Source organism: Platalea leucorodia, assembly GCF_965183815.1.
Source record: "Platalea leucorodia genome assembly, chromosome: 5".
Lineage (NCBI taxonomy): Eukaryota > Metazoa > Chordata > Aves > Pelecaniformes > Threskiornithidae > Platalea > Platalea leucorodia.
In genome coordinates this window covers 46,568,164-46,586,632 of record NC_138827.1, presented here as the reverse complement: position 1 = coordinate 46,586,632, position 18,469 = coordinate 46,568,164, and the positions used below count along the sequence as shown (strand labels likewise).

Genomic DNA, 18,469 nt, shown 5'->3' with positions numbered 1-18,469 from the left:
ATGTGGTTTAGTGGTGGATTTGGCAGTGCTACGTTAACGGTTGGATTCGATGATCTTAAGGGTCTTTTCCAACCTTAAGGATTCTATGATTCTATGCATCTTTTTGCCTTTCACTATCAAGTGAGAAGCCTTGAAAGAGGCTTCTAAATGTTTATCATTAAGTTTAGTGAAATTTTGTAAAGTACTGGATTGAGTATAACATGACTTAAAGCATCACTGAAAAAACTGTAGAGGTTTGTCTTCATGTTCTGGATGCTTATTTTTTAAATGTCTTGCTAGCATTAGCTAATATCTAAGGCACAATATACTAAGAGCAAGGTTCATTGTTAACAATAGCGGATTTAAATCCATATTTCAAATAGTCTGCTTCACAATTTCAAATGTTGCAATTGGCTTCCTGTCAGATGTGATTAGAGACATTGTTTTTAACTCATAATGTGGCTGATGAAGAGCTCATACTGGGAGTAGAAGTGTTGGCTCCACTATTTTCTTGTTGTTTGTTTGTGTGTTATCTTCTGTCTGCAGTTTCTTTGCAAGGAATCTTTTTAAGCCACCTCTCCATTTTGTGAGGGTTAGTTTGGTTAAAACTAAATACAATCCACAATTGTACTTAACTGGGCATGCATAAACTGCAATGCATTGCAATATGCTGAAAGCGAATGAGTGAGGGTGCCACTGTGAACAGCTCTGCATTATGGAGCACCTACTCTGCCTCCCAGGACACATTGGTACCATACGTGACATGGAACCCTCTGGCATCAGGACCAAGTGTAATCACCGCTGTCAAATCTGAATATTAAATATCAGTAAAACTTATCATCATCTTTTTTTTTTTTTTTTGACCAAAAAAAAATATAAATAGAAGTTCTAATATTTTCTTCCCGTGCCCTGATGGATCATCTTCCGAACCCTTTGGGGTGCATGCACCCCACTTTGGAGACCACTGTTCTAGAGGACCTTCAGCATTGATTTATCTGGTCTTGAGCTGAAGGGCTCCCTCTTCTCCAGGTCCCTGCAACAAAAGACCTGTCTGGGTTCAGGAAGTCAGCTCGCCTTTGCTCTGTTCACATCTTATTCTAAGAAAATATGTCAAGTTATTTGGTTATGGGGCTGCCAAAGCAAAGATTTAGCTGTTCCAAAATCTCCCTTATCATCCAGCAAAAGGAACAACAAAAGCAGTATTTCTTGCTTCATTTTCTTAGAGAGAAATCATCCCTTATTAAATAACCCACATGAATATTGAAATAGGCTCCTTTAACTATATACAAATACAGCATGATGGTTTAGTGATTTTCATGACCTCAGTGGAATCAGATGAGATTAAAGAAAAAACCCTCTTAGATGAAGGCACCAAAGGCCAATGAAAAAAATCAACCTTGCTGCACAGTGCCAGGTGGGCTGCGCACACTGGCTTTCAAAAAAAATCTTAGAAAAGTGAACAAGAAAAAAACCCCTGCATATCATCTACAAAGTCCAATAGGTAAGAGGCAGCAAAAACACTCCCTCAACCTTCCCCTGCCCAGCGAGACATCAATGATACACAAATGTGTTAGCTGTTCCCATACATCAGCTGCAATGTCTTCTCACCAGACCAACTACCAAAAAATCAAGAAGGTCCTGGGACCATGAAGACACCATCACAAATTTCCCTAGAAAATATAAGGATGGAAGGACCAATTCTAGGGCCTGGACCAAGAAGTCATCCCACCTCCATCAAGAAACCCCAATTACTTGCAGCCCAACATCTTGCTCTTCCAGCAAATGTCAGGGAGGCTCAAGTCCTCCCCAAGAACTGTGTCTGTGATCTAGAGACTTCCTTGAGTCATTTAAAGGAGACTCCACTCACTTGCGCATCCTGATCAAGCGGTCAGGACACTCACCTCTGCCATGACCCCAGGGGAGTTTCCAGGCAAGCGCATGGAGAAGCAGCTAGGAGCAGACAAGGCCAAACACACTCTACTTGCTGATAATCAAATTACCTGCGGGCTTTAATTCTTGTCTCAGTATGCCACCAAAGCCAGCCTATTTCAGGACACAATTGTTAATAAAAATAACAGTGAGATCAATATAGAACAGATAAAATGTAAGCACAACCATTCAGATGGATAAAATGTAAACACATTTACAAAATGTAAATACATTTACAAAAATGGAAAGAATGTGGATAAAATGTAAACACAATCATCCAATAATAAAAAGAAAAAAAATGCACAAATTCCAAGACAGAACATTGGCTAAGCTGCAAACAAAGCACAACAAAACGGGAAACACCAGGAAAAATTGAGCTCAAATCACTGGGTCTGTTGAGGCATCTTTCATTTCCACAGCTGGGCTCCTTCATGTCATTTCCAATTAGCCAAAAATCCCTGCAGCATAAAGAGAAAAAAAGGGAAAAGGCATGAAGACCAAGCCTGACATGCCACACTGTTTCCTCAGAGCAGCGGACAGGCAATTTCAGAAAAGCTGCCTCCTACAGCCCCCCCGGGTCCTCGGTGCCACGCACTTACGTTCACATGTAGGATACTTAATGATTCCATCCAGGCACTCTGCTCTAAATGCCTCACGGTGTGAAACTCTTTGGTAAAGCCATTTGCATTCAAAGAAGATAAAATCCCCAGAGCGATAGGTGGAAGTGCTTGACCGTCTTGATGACTGTAGTTGAATATTGTTTGTTTCCATCCTCCTCTCATGCACTGTACAGTTCTCTGCAAAAAGCGCTTTCATTATTTGCCTGTAGACCTCACGCTGAACAAGTGATGCTCTGAAACTGTTAGTACCAGCTGAGAGCCCCCGAGAGCCCTTTCCCCAGCAGTCTTTCCAGCTCAGGTAGGCCGGTCAACGGCTTCTTGGGGGCACTGTCCCTCACCGCCTGCAGCTTACGGGATGCTCCCACACCCTGGTGCCCAGCTACTACCTCTCCAGGCACTTCCCCAGGAAAGCTAAGGGCCTTCCCCTCGGCTTCAGCACTAAAAATGCAACAACACAGTGGCTAAGCTGTGGCGGGAGTAGAGATGACTTACTTCCTGGCTTGCACCATGGATATTCTAAGGTCCCCTCCACACACTGTGCTCTGAATGGGGAAGATCCTGGGGCCTGCGAATATCCTCTTTTACACCGAAATTCAATAAAGTCACCCGATCTGGAATACAGCTTATTTCTTGCAAGCCATTTCAGCTCAATATTGTTTCTCTCCATGCGTTCTTCAGATGCTGTACAGGCCACTTGAAAAAGGCAAGAGAAGAGCGTCATCACTTCATACAGATGCACCACAGGCAACGTTGCTCCCCCTAGAGCCTACAGAAGTTCTTTGCATCACAAAACGCTTCCAGCTATTTGCTCTGACCCTCTGTTACTTGTGACAGCAAAGACATTCACAATCCAAGCTAAAGAGAAACAAGACCATGGCTGAGACCCCATGCAGAGCTATGGAGAAGCCTTTTCCCTCTGCCAGTCACACAGGGCAAGATCGAAGCACAGGTGGGGGAAGTCACCAGGCACCAATGAACTTCCCTATGTATTTTTGAGGGGCTTCCTTCCCTTCTGCCCAGCACTTCCCTAAATTCATTTCCTCATGACCATGCCACGGACACACCCTCAGATATCCGCAGCGCTGCCACCCACTCAGACCCATCCTCCCCACTCACAGCCTGCGGACCATAGCAGCGTCCCCAGCTCGCGAGCCCTGTACAGTCATGGTGATCCCCTCACACAGGGGGGTTCCGCCAAACTCCCCTCCTCCCAAACCCGCTGTGGTGGCGAGAGACAGCAGACAGCAGAGGGGACTACACAAGCTAAGGTCAAGAAGAAACTCCTTCTGGACAAAAGGAGGACTCGTTGTTGTTCTGCCCTGCCAGCATCACAGCCCCAGCACAAGTGCTGCTGCACAAGTGATGCCCTCAGGATCTGAGAAAAAGACAACGGGAGCAATCACACGGCCTTTGGCCACTCAGCATGTGCTTCCACCTACCTAGGCAAACTGGGGGGGTTGTCCACTGCCCATCAGCACAGGTGATATACTGAGATCCTTCCAGGACGTAGAGACTTGGGCATTTGTATTCCAGAGTTGTACCTTGTGGATATTCTTGCATGGGGAAGGAAAGAAGGTCCCCGTTTTCAATAACTGGAGGCGGGCCACATTTGCCTCCTTTCCCTGGAAGAAAATTCCCAATCAGAGGGAAAGCCATGCGAGTTTAATTGCAACAGGGGCCTGAGCACAAATACTACCGGACAGTACGTTGGCACTGCTCTGAGAGACCTGGAGGAAAGCAGAGAGAAAACCAAATACCCGACAGGTGAAAAAGAGCAAGAGTTTCTCATTTCTCCAGTGCTGGGACTCCCAGCTACCAGGTCACCCCGTTTGCCCACGGCTGAAGTGCCTGCAGCTGTCTGCAGGACTCCCTCTTGTCCTGCGTAATGGTGTAGCGTTTGGCACAGCTCTTTCCGCAGAAGAGCCTGACAGCCACCTCCTCCCTGTACTGCCTGAGCAGCGAGGAAAGTGGATCCAATTGCAAACACTAAGGATTGTCACTGAACTGCACCACTGCAATCACTCATGGGATAGCCCCTGGGCTCCGTGGGCCCCTTACGGCCACTTGGGAGCTCACCCGTGTCAGTCCTGATGCACTGTAGCACTTTTATACCTATTCAAGCACTGTTGCACTTTTATACCTATTCAAGCACCACACTGCTGCCAAGTCCGGCCTTCCAACGGACCTGGCACTGGGAAATCTTCAGAGAAGACCCAGATCCCTTGGTACCAGCAGTGACACTCTCTGCACTTGGCACTGTGTTCGGGAGCCACAATATGGAGCCTGGTCTGAATCCATCTGCTGGTTTTGCAGCCCTTTCAGCTCCCAGCTGGGTGCTGTTTGAGTCAAATGCTGCTGCATTGGTTCAGGTGCTGAAAATGTCTGTATGATGTCTAAGGAAAACAAATGAGATTATTCAGTGCGCTCATGAAATCCTAGGAGGCACCAACACGGTACCTAGGGACTGGCTCACACATCAAATTCTACCCTCAGCTGATTTAACAGTTGATTCGACTCCACGGCATTCAATATAGCAATGCATCAGCTGCATAATCTGGATGTCACCCAGCAGGGAAGCTGTGGGCTCTGTTCTCCAACGTAGATGGCAAAATGTCTCACTCTCTTCTCATCAGGCAGGCACAGAAAGTAGACTCGCAGAAGTCCAAGGGTGGTGGCTCAAAATTAGACCTGGCCAGCAACCGCTCTCAGCCTCAGGGTGGTTTTCCAGATGGGGCCGTCTCGAGTGAAGCCACCTGGGTCACTCAGCTGCTAAACTCACCTGAATAGACACCTGGGAAAATGGCTTTTTCCTGAGTGTGCCAGATACACTGCACTTGTGCACAGTAATGAGACTGAAATTTGCAGAAGTAAACGCCACTGAGTCAGCTTCGTGACAGTCTCACTGACAGGCGACTGTATGAAGAGAGAGAGAAATTACCTTTGCACTTTGGCAGCTCTGTCCAGACCCCGTTCTGACATGCTACGGTGGAAGCCCCAGTCATCTCAAAACCTCGCCAGCACTGATAGCGAGCACTCTCCCCAGGCAAATACCTTGACTTCTTAACACCTTGAACTTTACCACCAGCAATTTCTGGAGGAGGTTCACACGTCGCATCTGAAAAGAGACACTGCTGCAGTCACGGTTGCAGTCGTTGGGGTTTTCCCCTACACAACCGAGAGTTAAAGGAATCAACCTTGTTACAATTTCTGTCCAGATTTTCTGCCTCAGGTGGGTCACAGCTTCAAGAGTTCACCCTGGAGAAAGCGATGAGGTGTGACAGTGGCAGCAGAACACTTTCTGGGACTCTCAGGAGATGGCAGGGTCACCGAGAGCTTCTAGAAAAAGCCAGCGTTTCTGTAGCTACACCTTACGGCACAAGAAGCCACAGCAGCCTTCCTGCATGCCCATGTCCCTCTCCCCAGGGAGCCGTGGCATTCCTGGAAATCCCAGGGGGAGCAGCCAAGCTGGTGCTACGCTGAACCGCAGACCTCTGGAGGACCAGCAGTGCTGGAGGAGCTCGTCAGCCTGCACTGCTCAGGGGCAGGTAGGCACAGTCAGCTCCACGGAGCTTTGTGAAAGCCAAGTAGCACTTGTTCACCCTGCAGCCACAGATTTGGGCAGGGGGACAGGAGCACAGCTCCTGACAGTTCCTCGACATGGGAACGCTCTTCCCACTTCCATAGCCCTAGCAGATCTTACGTGGTTTAGATCTGACTCTCTGCTAGGCTCTGTATCAGTCAGAGTGGAGCCCTGGAGAGGAACAGCTGTTTCTCTCCCCTACTGCTTCTTCCATTCAGATACTCCCTGCCAGGTTTGAACAGAACAGAGGAGCCCTTACATGTCCTTCTACTGAAGGTTGCTGAAATGGCCGACTCTGGGGAAATACCAGTATCAGACCGGAGAACGTCAGAGCAGCACATTTTAGGCCCTGCTTCTTCAAGACGTTTTTGACGTTGATGAAAATACCCCCAGTATGTCAAGAAGCATCAAGCTCAATTAAAGTGCTGTGCAAGGAAGCAATAGCAAGTAGAAAGCTGGGGTCCACAAAGAAAGCAGAAGTCAAGTCTTTAGAGTGGTAAACAAACAGTCCCCTCTATGCTAACAGGCAAGATAAGAGCATGGATTCCTACCTTTGCAAGTTGGTGCTTGTGACCATTCTCCATTTGTACAAGTGACACGATTTCCACCCATCATTTGAAAATTGCTTTCACATTCATACTGCACTCTGTATTTCAGCATGCCACCAAAGCCAGTCTATTTTCAGGGGCATTTAAGAACAGTGGTGCAGCAATATGACAATCACAGAATATTGCATTTCAGAGCACCATTATGCCTGACAAGCGAAAATGGTTTGTGTAATGCAGATCATTTTCTACAGGTAGAAAAGGAAGATAGTATGGTCTTTATTCTGCAACGCTACACCAGACGCCATTATTTTTGCCTAGAGTGACTAAAAAGAGAAAAGGAGTTGCAGAGATCAGCCCAAGGTGCAGATTGGTGCTGTAGAGCATTGTGTGCCAAAGGGCTGGAAAGTGAAGTGATTTCTTTACGATTTGCAGGCAACTTTCAGAAACTGACATCCTTAGAGATGTGAAAATAAGATACGTTACCCTAGCAGTTATGTCCTCCTTTGCAGCCAGCATCCCTTCCTCCAGAACCCTCTGCCTGCTTGATTTCGGCAGAGAGCTAAGCTTCAGCTACTAGCTTCAGCCCACAGGGGAAACAATTTCTCTGCTGATCTGCCCTGCTGCTTCTTTCTCAAGAGCCACCAAATTAGGTGTCGTGGCAGCCCATGCAAAGCAAGTCACCTCTTGGCTCTATTGGCCTGACTCACCTGCATGCCTGACTTGACATCATTTCAATTAACAACATGAAAGACTAAGAAGGATCACAGACGACTTTGAGAAGCAGAACCTATACCTTCGCAGAAGGGCGGTGCTGTCCAATTGCCTTCTCGGCAAATAATCTCGGGGAGACCAACAGTCAGGAACCCTGCATCACACTGGTAGCGAATTGTTTCACCAGGCTCATAAGTTTCCTTCTTTCTGCCTTCAATTTGAGCATTGGCAACTTTTGGAATGCTTCCACATTGCAGTTCTGAAAAGATACACAAAGCTGATGCTTGTGCTAATGTGATACCCATAGAATGAGTTTCCACCAAACAGATGCTTTAGAGAGCTTTTTCTAACATCAGCATAGTCATGCGCTGACAGTGGATTTTATAGAAAAGGTAGCATACAGAAGATTGAATAAGTCATTCCCCTAAATAGGCATGGACTGCAGTCACTGAAATATTTTGATCCTGTTTCTAACCAGGCCAGAAAATTTTAATAAGGGCTTCTGTCCCTTACTATACCAAAGTGGTTTCCATCACTGGAGCACCAAAGCAACTCCTAGCCACTAGTGGACTCTGTAGAAAACAGATCCTTGGATTACGAGGCGGCACCCAGGACTCACCTGGCAGAGACAGGAACTGAACAAAGATTGCAAGAATACAAAGGAATGTTTTAAAACTGAACTGCATTCAAAAAGTCAGCCTTGCGTCCAACTAGGACTGCTTAACAATTGGATTACGGATTCCTCAGCATTTACTTTAGAATAGATAACCTGAGTTATACCATATCATTTACACTCCTATTACAGGAAGAAGCCACAAAAAGAAAAGGAGGAAAATCATGAGGGAATAAAAATGAAAAAAAAAAAAAAAAACAAATATTTATTCCTGGTTGAGTAAATTTACAAACATAATTTACACCCATAATTTGAAAATTGCTTTCACATTCATGCTGCACACTGGCACCAGGCAGATACATCTCCTGTTGAGTTATAGAAGTCAAGGTAAAACGTCTTCATAAAACATCTGTTATGAAGAAATTTTTTCTGAAACACTTTTCCGAACTCAGGTGGCACCTGTATTCAACTTACCAACTCAGACATCTTTATCCTAGCGAGCCATGAAAGAGTCCTTTCACAAGAAATGGAGAGAAACAGGTAACTGCAGGACTTATTTTTCTACTCAAATACAAAACTCAGTCTACAACGGATCAGATGAACTGTGCATCTGAAATGCAAATTTTTCTTTTGGTTTAAGTAAAAAGGAAGGGAGAGATTCTCCCACATCATGCACCTTTAATTTTGGTGACTTCCCTTCTGCGCTAGATTCACACACACCCTTACCATCAGCAAGTGTATCTGTGGTGGGAAAACCAATTGCCCATTGAATAAACAGTCTCTGATAGTACAGGCAGATGCAGTTCATATAAGTGAACAACTGCAAAATTACACACAAGGTGTATCTGACAGATCAAAATTATTCAAGTGTGGTGGATATTTACCAGCGATACATGAAGGAAGCTTGATATGCCCATTAAAACACTTCTCGATAGGAGAGGCTGAGAGTTTAAATCCTGTCATGCACATAAATTTCTGCCAACGACCACTTTGAATCAAAAACGTGTGTCTTTGTCCGTTGGAGAGAAGTAGGTTTTGGGCTTCCAGTTGCTGTTTTGTAATGGTACATGGTGCTAGGGGAAACAAGAAAAATTAAAAATGGTGGAGCATGAGTCTTTGGTGGCTTTCAGCATGTGAAGCACCTCCTCAGCAAAGATAGTGCAAAAACAGCTTGCTTCTCACTCAGCAATGATTTTTAAAAGTGAAATACAGACAACTTAAACACTTGATCTCTATCACAATTAATTCGGGATGTTCAGTTTTAGGTAGTTTATCAATGATATGGCACAACTTCCAAGCATATTCTTATTCACATGTATAAAAGACAACTTTACAGACTTTGCAATCAGCAGTGATGTTCTCACGAGGTACTGATTTCAGGAGACCGTCGTCCTTGAAATCATTAATCAATGAAATCAGTGGGAGTAAGTCTCATTTTATCCCTGTTATGTTTCCATTACCTAGGATTAAAAATTAATTTTATAAGCCTCCTAACAAAGAGCTCTAAGGAGGAAATTGAAGACAGCAAAGCAGCTTGCGACAGCAACGCTCCTCCTGCATGTGGGGGACAGTTGGGAAACTACATGAAAGTATGTCTTAACAAATGTAGTCACTGGGGGAAAGAGGCTGACACCATTGTCAGTACCTGTGCATTGTTGCACAAGTTCTTGGAAGTGTAGACAAAATGTTTATCTGCTTGTAACCTTCCAGACAGACAACTCCAAAACTCTCGCAATAAAAAAACATGATTGAGTGGAAATGATTTTGGGACCCTAAAGCCCAAGATCCACAAGTCAAGAGATATTGAATCCAGGGGTTAGTTTTGGTCCATTACAGACTTGGTAATCAAGCAACAAATGTAAACCTAATTCTGAAACTCCTACTTTAAGAATGATTAGAATTGTCTACCTGTACAAAGTCAGCCAGCAATAGAAGTTACACTTACCCAAGCATTGTGGTGGTCCAGGTACCCAGATTTTTTCATGGCATGTTACCCATTCTGATCCTGATAAAGTGTATCCAGGGTTGCACACATACTGCACTCTGTCACTTTCCTTATATCGTGATTTATGCTCACTAACAATTTCTCCAAAGTCAATGAGAGGTGGGTCTTCACAGGCTGCTCCTGCAGAAGCTGTGCACAGATTCTTGTTATTTGACTGCACGCTGCCATTTTCTTCTCATCCTGATTTATCCCCACTAGCAATTTCTTCAACACCAATGATGGATGGGTGTTTACATGCTATTCCAGCAGAAACCATGCACAAGTGCTTGTTAATTGATAGATACAGGACAGTACTGACAGCTGCAAATAATGGCACTACACAGGTATTAAATAATATTCCAATGAACATGCTGTAATAATAAACAGCACTATCCCCTTGCTCTAAGAAATTGTCACCGTCTTTACTATTTTCACAGTCTTTGCATTGAAAAAAAGTTACTAAACTAAAAACAATTTAATTGAAAATATGAATAACATTCTGAATTTCTCAGAGTACGGTTTCTGTTTTCCAGAATTATACTGGAATAAAGTTTTACACATGCAGTCACGATTCTCAATTTTCTTTAATTCTACAAATAAATCCATTTGTCCCAGATTCCTAAAATTAGTTCCACCATTTTAAAATGAAGAAGCTGGATAATTTTTTGAAAGTATAAGGTAGATACAAGAAAGCACTTTTAAAGGCAGAAGGGGGAGAAGAATCTTGATACGGTGAATAGATATAAATGGATCAATCACGGAGTTTAAAACTAGTTATTTTAATAAAGGTATACATTCGGTGAAGACCTCCTTCAGGCAGAATGTTTTTTGTATCATATAACTTATTGAAATAACAATTTTTTTAAGAGTTGTATAATGGTTTAAAATCAAATCAGTATTCTGCATTTTTAATAGTATGTATTCAGAACAATAGTAGCTAAATTGAAATACAAAAGAATTTATATGGATTAATGTATTTTAAGTGAGTTAAAGCTTGTAATAAGTTAGGTTCTTTATGAGAGTCATTAAGTTCAGGCACAAGGCAAAGAAGCAAGCTCATACAAGAAAATACAAAGCAAATATTCTCAAATAAATGGTTCTAAATTATAAGTCTCATTCCAAACTTCTGAAAGGAGTTCTATTAAAAGTAAAGGGTATAGTTTAAGTTTTGGGGTTTTTTTTGCAGTTCATTTTTCTTGATTGTCACCAGCTGTGTCAGTTAAAAGCATAGATTTTCATTTAATAACTTACCTTTGCATGTAGTACAGCCCATCCACAGGAGAAACACTATGGTGTGGCTCAACAGTGTCATTTCCAAGCTTTGGAAGTTAACGATGTCCTCTGCAACAGAGTTGCTATTTTCTGTACTCCAAGTTGCGTGTACTTGTAGTCACCCTCATGATTCCGGAGGTTGTCCTTGCAATCTCCTCCCATAATTTTCTTGCAACACAGCAGTCAATCTGTACAGATAAATTAGGCAATTGTTGCAAAAAGGCTTCAATACTTTTTTCACAAAACTTTTCAGACTGAACTTGACACAGAAGCATTATGACACCCATAACCAAAAACTCACAGTGTGTTTATAACCCAGAATATAGTGCACTCAGCTTTGCAAATTTAAAATTTTTAAAACCACCTTATATGTGGAGCCCATAATTTATTATCAGTCTGCTTAAAATCTTAACAGCCTAATAAAAATACTGTTACTTTTAGTCCACTTCCAACAATGCTAACATTCATAGTCAAAAAAAAAAAAAAAAAAAAAAAAAAAAAAAAAAAAAAAAGTAATTTACAGAAAAAACTGTCCTAGTACCTAACCACTTTCTCTGGTGTTACAGTCATCCTTCCCCTGCTTCTCTGGTTGATAGCACCAGTCTTTCTCAAGGAGACTAGCAAGACAGGAGGGGAATGCTACAGTGAACCATTAGTGTACAAAAGTTTTTGTTGGGAAGAGTTCAATGCAAGTAGCAGGGGTCCCTTCCTCCTAAGTACTGAGGTCTCCTTGTGTTTACACGTATGTATTTTCTTAGTACAGCCCACCTTTTTGGATCCCAGTTATTCAGTGTCTCTGTTTTCAAAACTTGTGTTTACCTGGAGAAGAGCAAGTTGCACTTCTACTGGGGCCGCTGCTTGACCACTGTGGTTTGTTTTTACAGTCTTTGACCTCTGTTCATCCTCATGTCATCCCACATTTTCCTTTCCCATACCACATTTTAGTCTGGAGTCATAGATAGCTCAATAACTGCATGTTACCAGTATGAATTAGAGCTAAACTAAAACACATTTAGGCAGCCAATGGGGTGATTGCTAAACAACTGCTATCACAGCTAAACAAGCTAAAATCAGCTCAAGACAAGCCCAGAGATCCTGCGTTATCAAGTCAATGCAGAGCTTGTGCTCTTTGATCAGCAATGGCAAAAATTGTATTTATTGGGCTACACCAGCAGGACAACTTTGACTGAACCGAGCTCCATTCTCACGTGACAATACTAAGATTATTTTCAAGATCATTTTCTGTGGAGTTTCTTACACAATCTCTTTTTTTAAGACATTCTCATTTTTTCATTTTTTTCTTCCAATGCACTTGCTGCTAGTGAAATATCATGAAATATTTCTTGCTGCTAGTGAAACATTGTGAAATATTTTTGCTGCTGTTGTGAAATACAGGATTAACTAACATAGCAATCGACTTTGAGTTGTTTTTTCTCCCTTCAAAAACATGCATGGCATTGTTTTGTTTACTGAATGATAACATCCATCTGAGGATCAACAGATATTACTATTACTAAATACGCTAAACTAATTCATCATCATTGATATACTACTTCATACAGCTGGCAGAACTTCAAAACACCTTGCAGAAAGGCTTTTTTCTAAAAGTCCACAAAGTCTCAGTGACGAATGTCCAACATTAACACCTGTATTAACCATTTTTTTAAGGAACCAAGTACATTCCTTCGAGAAAACCAAGAACATAAACATGTGACTGATATTTCTAGAGGCATGTAGCATTTATTTGTATTTTAGATTCTTACGTACTAGTCCAATGTGACCCTAAGCACTAACTGTTGTTTATGAAGTCCTGACAGGTTTGCAATATAAAACAACGAACCCCACAAACAGTATATAACAAAGCTTTCTGGATTTCACTCTGAGTCCAGTCTTTCTGGCTCACTTCTTCCTCACCTTCTAATCCTCCCGTGCTTCAGAAAGACTGGTCTCTCACTCAGGAATTTTTCCTTTTAGTATAGCACTAAGAACAACAAAGAAGGTGAACTAAAAGAAAATTAATTTCCACCTTATTTACCACCATTCCTGCCCCTTTTTATAGGTCATTAACTTTTGGCTTCATTTGTAACTCAGTTACTGGAAAACACTGAGTTACCTTTTCTAAATAGCAATTAATGATGAGGCAGCTGTTTGCAGTAGGTCAGCTCCAAAGTGGTTGCATAATTTTTATTACACCACATGGAGATTTATTTATCTCTTTCTTTCTTTTTATAAAAAAGAAAAAAGAAACTGTTCTTCATATTTGAGATCATGTTTCCTTATATTCACCTGAGAAAATACAGTCACTGTTTTAAACAGACCTGATCTCCACACCAGGGTAGAAGAGGACTATACTCACTGTGTACAATCACTTTGGCTTTGCCATAATATAGGAGGATGCCCAGCAAGCCCAGCCTTCTGCACTAGTGCCACGGGCTGAAGCCTGCCTGAAAGCATTGCTCAGATAAGGGAGAACGTGACTGCTTGTGCCCAGCTCTGACTAGATGGCTTTGATACGAGCTGGGTAACAAAGCAGCAGGAGACGAACTTTGCTCTTTCACATATGCCAACTTCATACATTTTGTTACACGCTGGTGGTGGGAGACCAGAGGTAATTTTTTTCCTAGTAGCTGGTATAATGCTGTATTTTGGATTTAGGGTGAGAATAATGTTGATAACACCCTGATCTTTTAGTTGTTGCTAGTAGTGCTTACACCAGTCAAGGACTTTTCAGCTTCCCATGCTCTGCCCAGTGCACAAGGAGCTGGGAGGGAGCACGGCCAGCACAGCTGACCCAGACTGGCCCAAGGGCTATGCCATACCATATGGCGTCATGCCCAGTATGGGAGAGTTGGCTGGGGGGCAGCGATCGCTGCTCGGAGACTGCCTAGGCATCAGCTGTTGGGTGGTGAGCTGTTTCATCACTTCTTTTTCCTGGGTTTTGTTCCTCTCTCTCGTTTTTGTTGTTTTCCTTTTCACTACAATTTATTATCATTATTATCATTATTTTATTTCAATTATTAAACCGTTCTTATCTCAATCCATGAGTTGTCTTTCTTTTACTCTTCTGATTCTCTCCCCCGTCCCACTGGGGCAGGGTGGTGGTGGGGAGGGTGAGTGAGCAGCTGTGTGGTCCTTAGCTGCTGGCTGGGTTAAACCACAACACAACCTTTAATTGGACTCACATGCAGATAAATTCAAGTGGCTTGGGTCTACATGATTAGAGAAGCCACTAGCAGGTTATGCTGGCAATCTAATTCATAGCAAAACCAATAGCTTCTCAGGACAAGGGAAGGGGAACTCCATACACCAGTGTCCAGCCCTGTGTAGAAGACTGAGCCCTCTGTGTGTAGGGGCAGCCAGAAGCCAGCACCCAACACATCTACTGGTTGGCCTGCGAGGCCCATTCTCCTGGGACCATGGTGTTGGTTTAACATAGACCAGAAGAGCAGGGCCTTTCATTTGTCAGTGTCATAGAACAGAAAATTTGCAGTAGAAATTACTGTCCTCTTGCTCTACCAAACCTGCTGGGTTTTTTATATGCCACTGAGTGCTGCGGTACTGCTCTTGTATCCACTCTACCCAGAGTTCCCCAAGACAACTACCTTCCCCTTCAGATATCAGATCTTTTAATGGAGGCCTGTGATATCTGGAAAGACTTTAAAACCCAGTGACTTCATATCAGGACTTCAGAAAGTAAATCACCAGTTATTAAAACATAGGAAATTGCTCTTAATTCTACTTCCAACAAATGTTCTGGAGACTTTTAATCTCCCTCCATTTTCCCCAGTTCTGCTCTTTAAAGAGAAGGGTCTTTTTACATTTACCAAATGTTCTTATGCTTCATCCAGAGCTCCTCAAAGGCAACAGGTCCGGGCAACAGGGCCATCAGCTTCACTACGTGAAACCTTTTAAAGCCAATATAAGTTGTTGAAACTTCATTGGGACACAGGTTCACAGTGGTTAAAACATGCCAGTCTGAATCAGCACAAATCAAAACTTTGCCTGTTACAGGAATTTCCCTGTTCTGTGAACTTATATCCAAACAAGTCAGTTTCCTCAATTATGTGCCATGGAAGTAAGAACTTCACTGGAAAACAGAAATTACAATCTATAAATAAATCTGAATGCCTTTTCAGCTGATGTTTGCAAAAAACACAAAAGTGCAAGGTTATTATGCAAGAGGAAAGGCCTCTCTGTCATGACAGAACAACAGTTTTATACTGAAAGAGGGTGGATTTAGGCTGAATATAAGGAAGAAATTTTTTTTACAATGAGGGTGGTGAGACACTGGAACAGCTTGCCCAGAGAAGCTGGGCTGCCCCATCCCTGGAAACATTCAAGCTCAGGTTGGACGGGGCTTTCAGCAACCTGGTCTGGTGAAAGGTGTCCCTGTCCATGGCAGGGGGGTTGGATGAGATGATCTTTAAAGGTCCCTTCCAACCCAAACCATTCTATGATTGTACGATAACAAATAAAAGGCTGATCTGGAACAAACTTGCACAGGCCAAACTTGGTGCAGAAATGTTATCGTAGCATCTACCTACTCCCAAGCCAGCACTATCACCATGAAATGACAGAGCTGAGATCTATTGCCATTCTGATGCTATTGGGAAGGCTCTGCTACACAAGGAAAGGCACCAACAGAAATGTAATTGTTTTTATCGTGCTTCACACACCCAAAAAAACCCCATTCTTTTCTAAATGTTTCTTAAGAAGAGACAGCTGGGAGGAGACCTTATTTGTTGTTTTGGCTTCCTAACGGGAGAGCACAGAGAAGACGGAGCCATACTGTTCTTGGAGATGCACAGTGATAGGATGAAAGACAACAGACACAAATCTGCAGCAAAAGAAGTTCCAGTTAGATATTAGGAAAAAAGATTCCCCATGAGGGTAGACAGACATTGGAACAGGTTGCCCAGAAATGTTAGAAAATATCTCCTTGGAGGTATTAAAAACTCAGCCAGACAGGATCCTGAGCAACCTGATTCTTATTCTGCAATTCTATGCCTAACTATGCAGAAAGCCAGCAAAAGTTCAGGACTATTAAAGGGTTAAATTGAAGTCTTTGGTATGTTGATGGTTACTTCAAAAGTTATTCTAGGACAACAGTTCGGTAAGTCTAAGCAAATAACGTCAAAGATAAAAATTCTTTCTCTGCTTCCAGATACACTTGGGAGGTCAGAAACACTCCTGGGCTTGTATGTCACTGAGCCTGATTTGTACTATGTATTCCACAGACACTAAGCGCAGCGTTTTGACAGATGCGCTTTCAGCATGCCACCCACGCTAGCACAACAGCATGCCTGAGCTGCGTGCCTGCAGCAGCTTCTCTGCTGCCACAGCAGTGGCTGTAGCTGATCTATGTCTTCCCGCGCTGCCGAGCCACGTTTGCATGAGCATATCCTAGGAAAATGAAGGTAGCGGAAAGGAGTCACTAACAAAGTTTCCTTACCTTCCCAAAAGCAACTTGATCTCTTCCTGTGTCTTCATGAACTTCTGTAAGGATTCTGTGTTCTGTTGGTTTTGTAACACTCACATTGTAAATCTTTCTTTTTCAGGATTTCACACATTTCAGATTTTGAAACCCAATCTGTAGCTCTCATTTTTTTTTTTCCCCCGCTTAATTCTGTTGTGCTAATTAACAGAAACAATATAGCCCCAGATTTCAAATTGCAAGCAACAAGTTTCTTTTCAAATAATTCATGCAAAAAAAAAAAAAAATTGAGAAGGGGAAAACGAAAGAAATCCACATTCTCTTTACCAGAGAAAATACCTGGATGCTGTCCTGAATGTGCTGAAAAAAAAAAACAAACCAAAACAAACAAAAAAACAACAAACAAGAGAAATACACTGGCACAGGCTGGTGTTAGGAAGCAACTGGGAAGATGCTGATGCCACTGCGCCTGGAATGGACACCAACCCAGTGATATGTGGATGCTCCATCTGTTTGTCTCAGGTGTTCCTCCCTGCTAGCCAGAGAACGTGCCATTCCTCCCTGCCCTGAACGGGTCTTCCAGACCATGGAAACAGGTTTGATCTCTGTGGTATGGTCAAGACTAGAGATTTGGGGTTTTGGCCTGATCTAAGCTACAGTGATCAAGCGCAGGGCTGCTTGACTGGTATCCCTGGAGAGTCTCAATTACATCATGTGCAGACCTTATTATCCTTTTTCTTGTTTATTGATCCTCTTTTCACCATGCTTGTACTTCCCGTTCTCCACCCATGTCTCGTTCCAAATAAACAACCTGCCCCAAATTACTTTTTCCCCATTTGTCCCAGTTTGGTTACATCTGTATTCAAATTCGTTTTTTCTGATACTGATACCTAAGTAATGTTGATCTTATGTGGTGTTACTGGTATGTCACAGATATACCAATTACCTTGCAAGATTTTGCTTACAGATCTAGTCCATCATGTAAACACCCTTCACATTCAAGGGAAATAGAGTTTTTGTTCTATCTTTCATAGACACAGGAATGATTAGGACATAAAAACTCAGGGACTGAGATGAATTTCTATGTATTTTGGCCTCAGCACAGATAGTTTCTGGATGCATAGCAAGCCTAGATGGCAGCTATTAAGGTAACAATGCTCGATACACCAAAACTTACTGGTTAAAAACTTATCACCAATCATTTTGTTTTACTGAATTCTTAGATTATTTCTTAACTGAGAAAGCCTCATCAATTGACATTACAATCGTTGTTCATAACATGACCTACAAATAAAATCTATAGTGAACATCTAGTTCAGATCTACATGTGTCGTGGTTTAACCCTAGCCAGCGACTAAGCACCACGCAGCCGCTCGCTCACTCCCCACCAGTGGGATGGGGGAGAGAATCAGAAGGGTAAAAGGGAGAAAACTTGTGGGTTGAGATAAGAACAGTTTAATAATTGAAGTAAAATAAATTAGAACAGTTAAATAGGCAAAGCAGAAAAACCGTGCACGCAAACAAAACAGAACAAGGAATTCATTCACTACTTCCCAGCGGCAGGCAGGTGTTCAGCCATCTCCAGGAAAGCAGGGCTCCATCACGCGTGACGGTTACTTGGGAAGACAAACGCCATCACGCCCAATGTCCCCCCCTTCCTTCTTCTTCCTCCAGCTTATATATACTGAGCATGACGTCATATGGTATGGAATAGCCCTTGGGCCAGTCTGGGCCAGCCCTCCCCCCGGCTGTGCCCCCTCCCAGCTTCTTGTGCCCCCGGCAGAGCAGGGGAAGCTGAA

At 42.9% G+C, this 18,469-nt stretch overlaps 1 protein-coding gene across 1 annotated transcript; it reads right to left on the bottom strand.

Annotated features, from left to right (window-relative positions):
- LOC309591390 (complement factor H-related protein 1-like) lies at nucleotides 1-11,343 on the bottom strand. Its single transcript, XM_082313640.1, has 9 exons — nucleotides 11,216-11,343; nucleotides 9,926-10,114; nucleotides 8,865-9,053; nucleotides 7,450-7,626; nucleotides 5,467-5,643; nucleotides 3,968-4,150; nucleotides 3,021-3,221; nucleotides 2,508-2,705; nucleotides 1-2,366 (listed from the first exon to the last, which is right to left on the bottom strand). Exons 1-9 carry the CDS (start codon nucleotides 11,274-11,276, stop codon nucleotides 2,353-2,355), a joined length of 1,389 nt encoding a protein of 462 aa, XP_082169766.1. The 5' UTR covers nucleotides 11,277-11,343; the 3' UTR covers nucleotides 1-2,352.
- Between the last annotated feature and the right edge of the window lie 7,126 nt (nucleotides 11,344-18,469).

Bases quoted from the DNA above. Each gene is read 5' to 3' on its own strand.
- LOC309591390 (XM_082313640.1), bottom strand. From the start codon at position 11,276: ATGACACTGTTGAGCCACACCATAGTGTTTCTCCTGTGGATGGGCTGT. The intron at 4,151-5,466 runs GTAATTTCTCTC...ATTTTCTTCCAG, and splicing joins AGAGCTGCCAAAGTGCAAAG to GGAAAGGAGGCAAATGTGGC. The intron at 3,222-3,967 runs GTAGGTGGAAGC...GCCTTTTTCAAG, and splicing joins AACCCCCCCAGTTTGCCTAG to TGGCCTGTACAGCATCTGAA.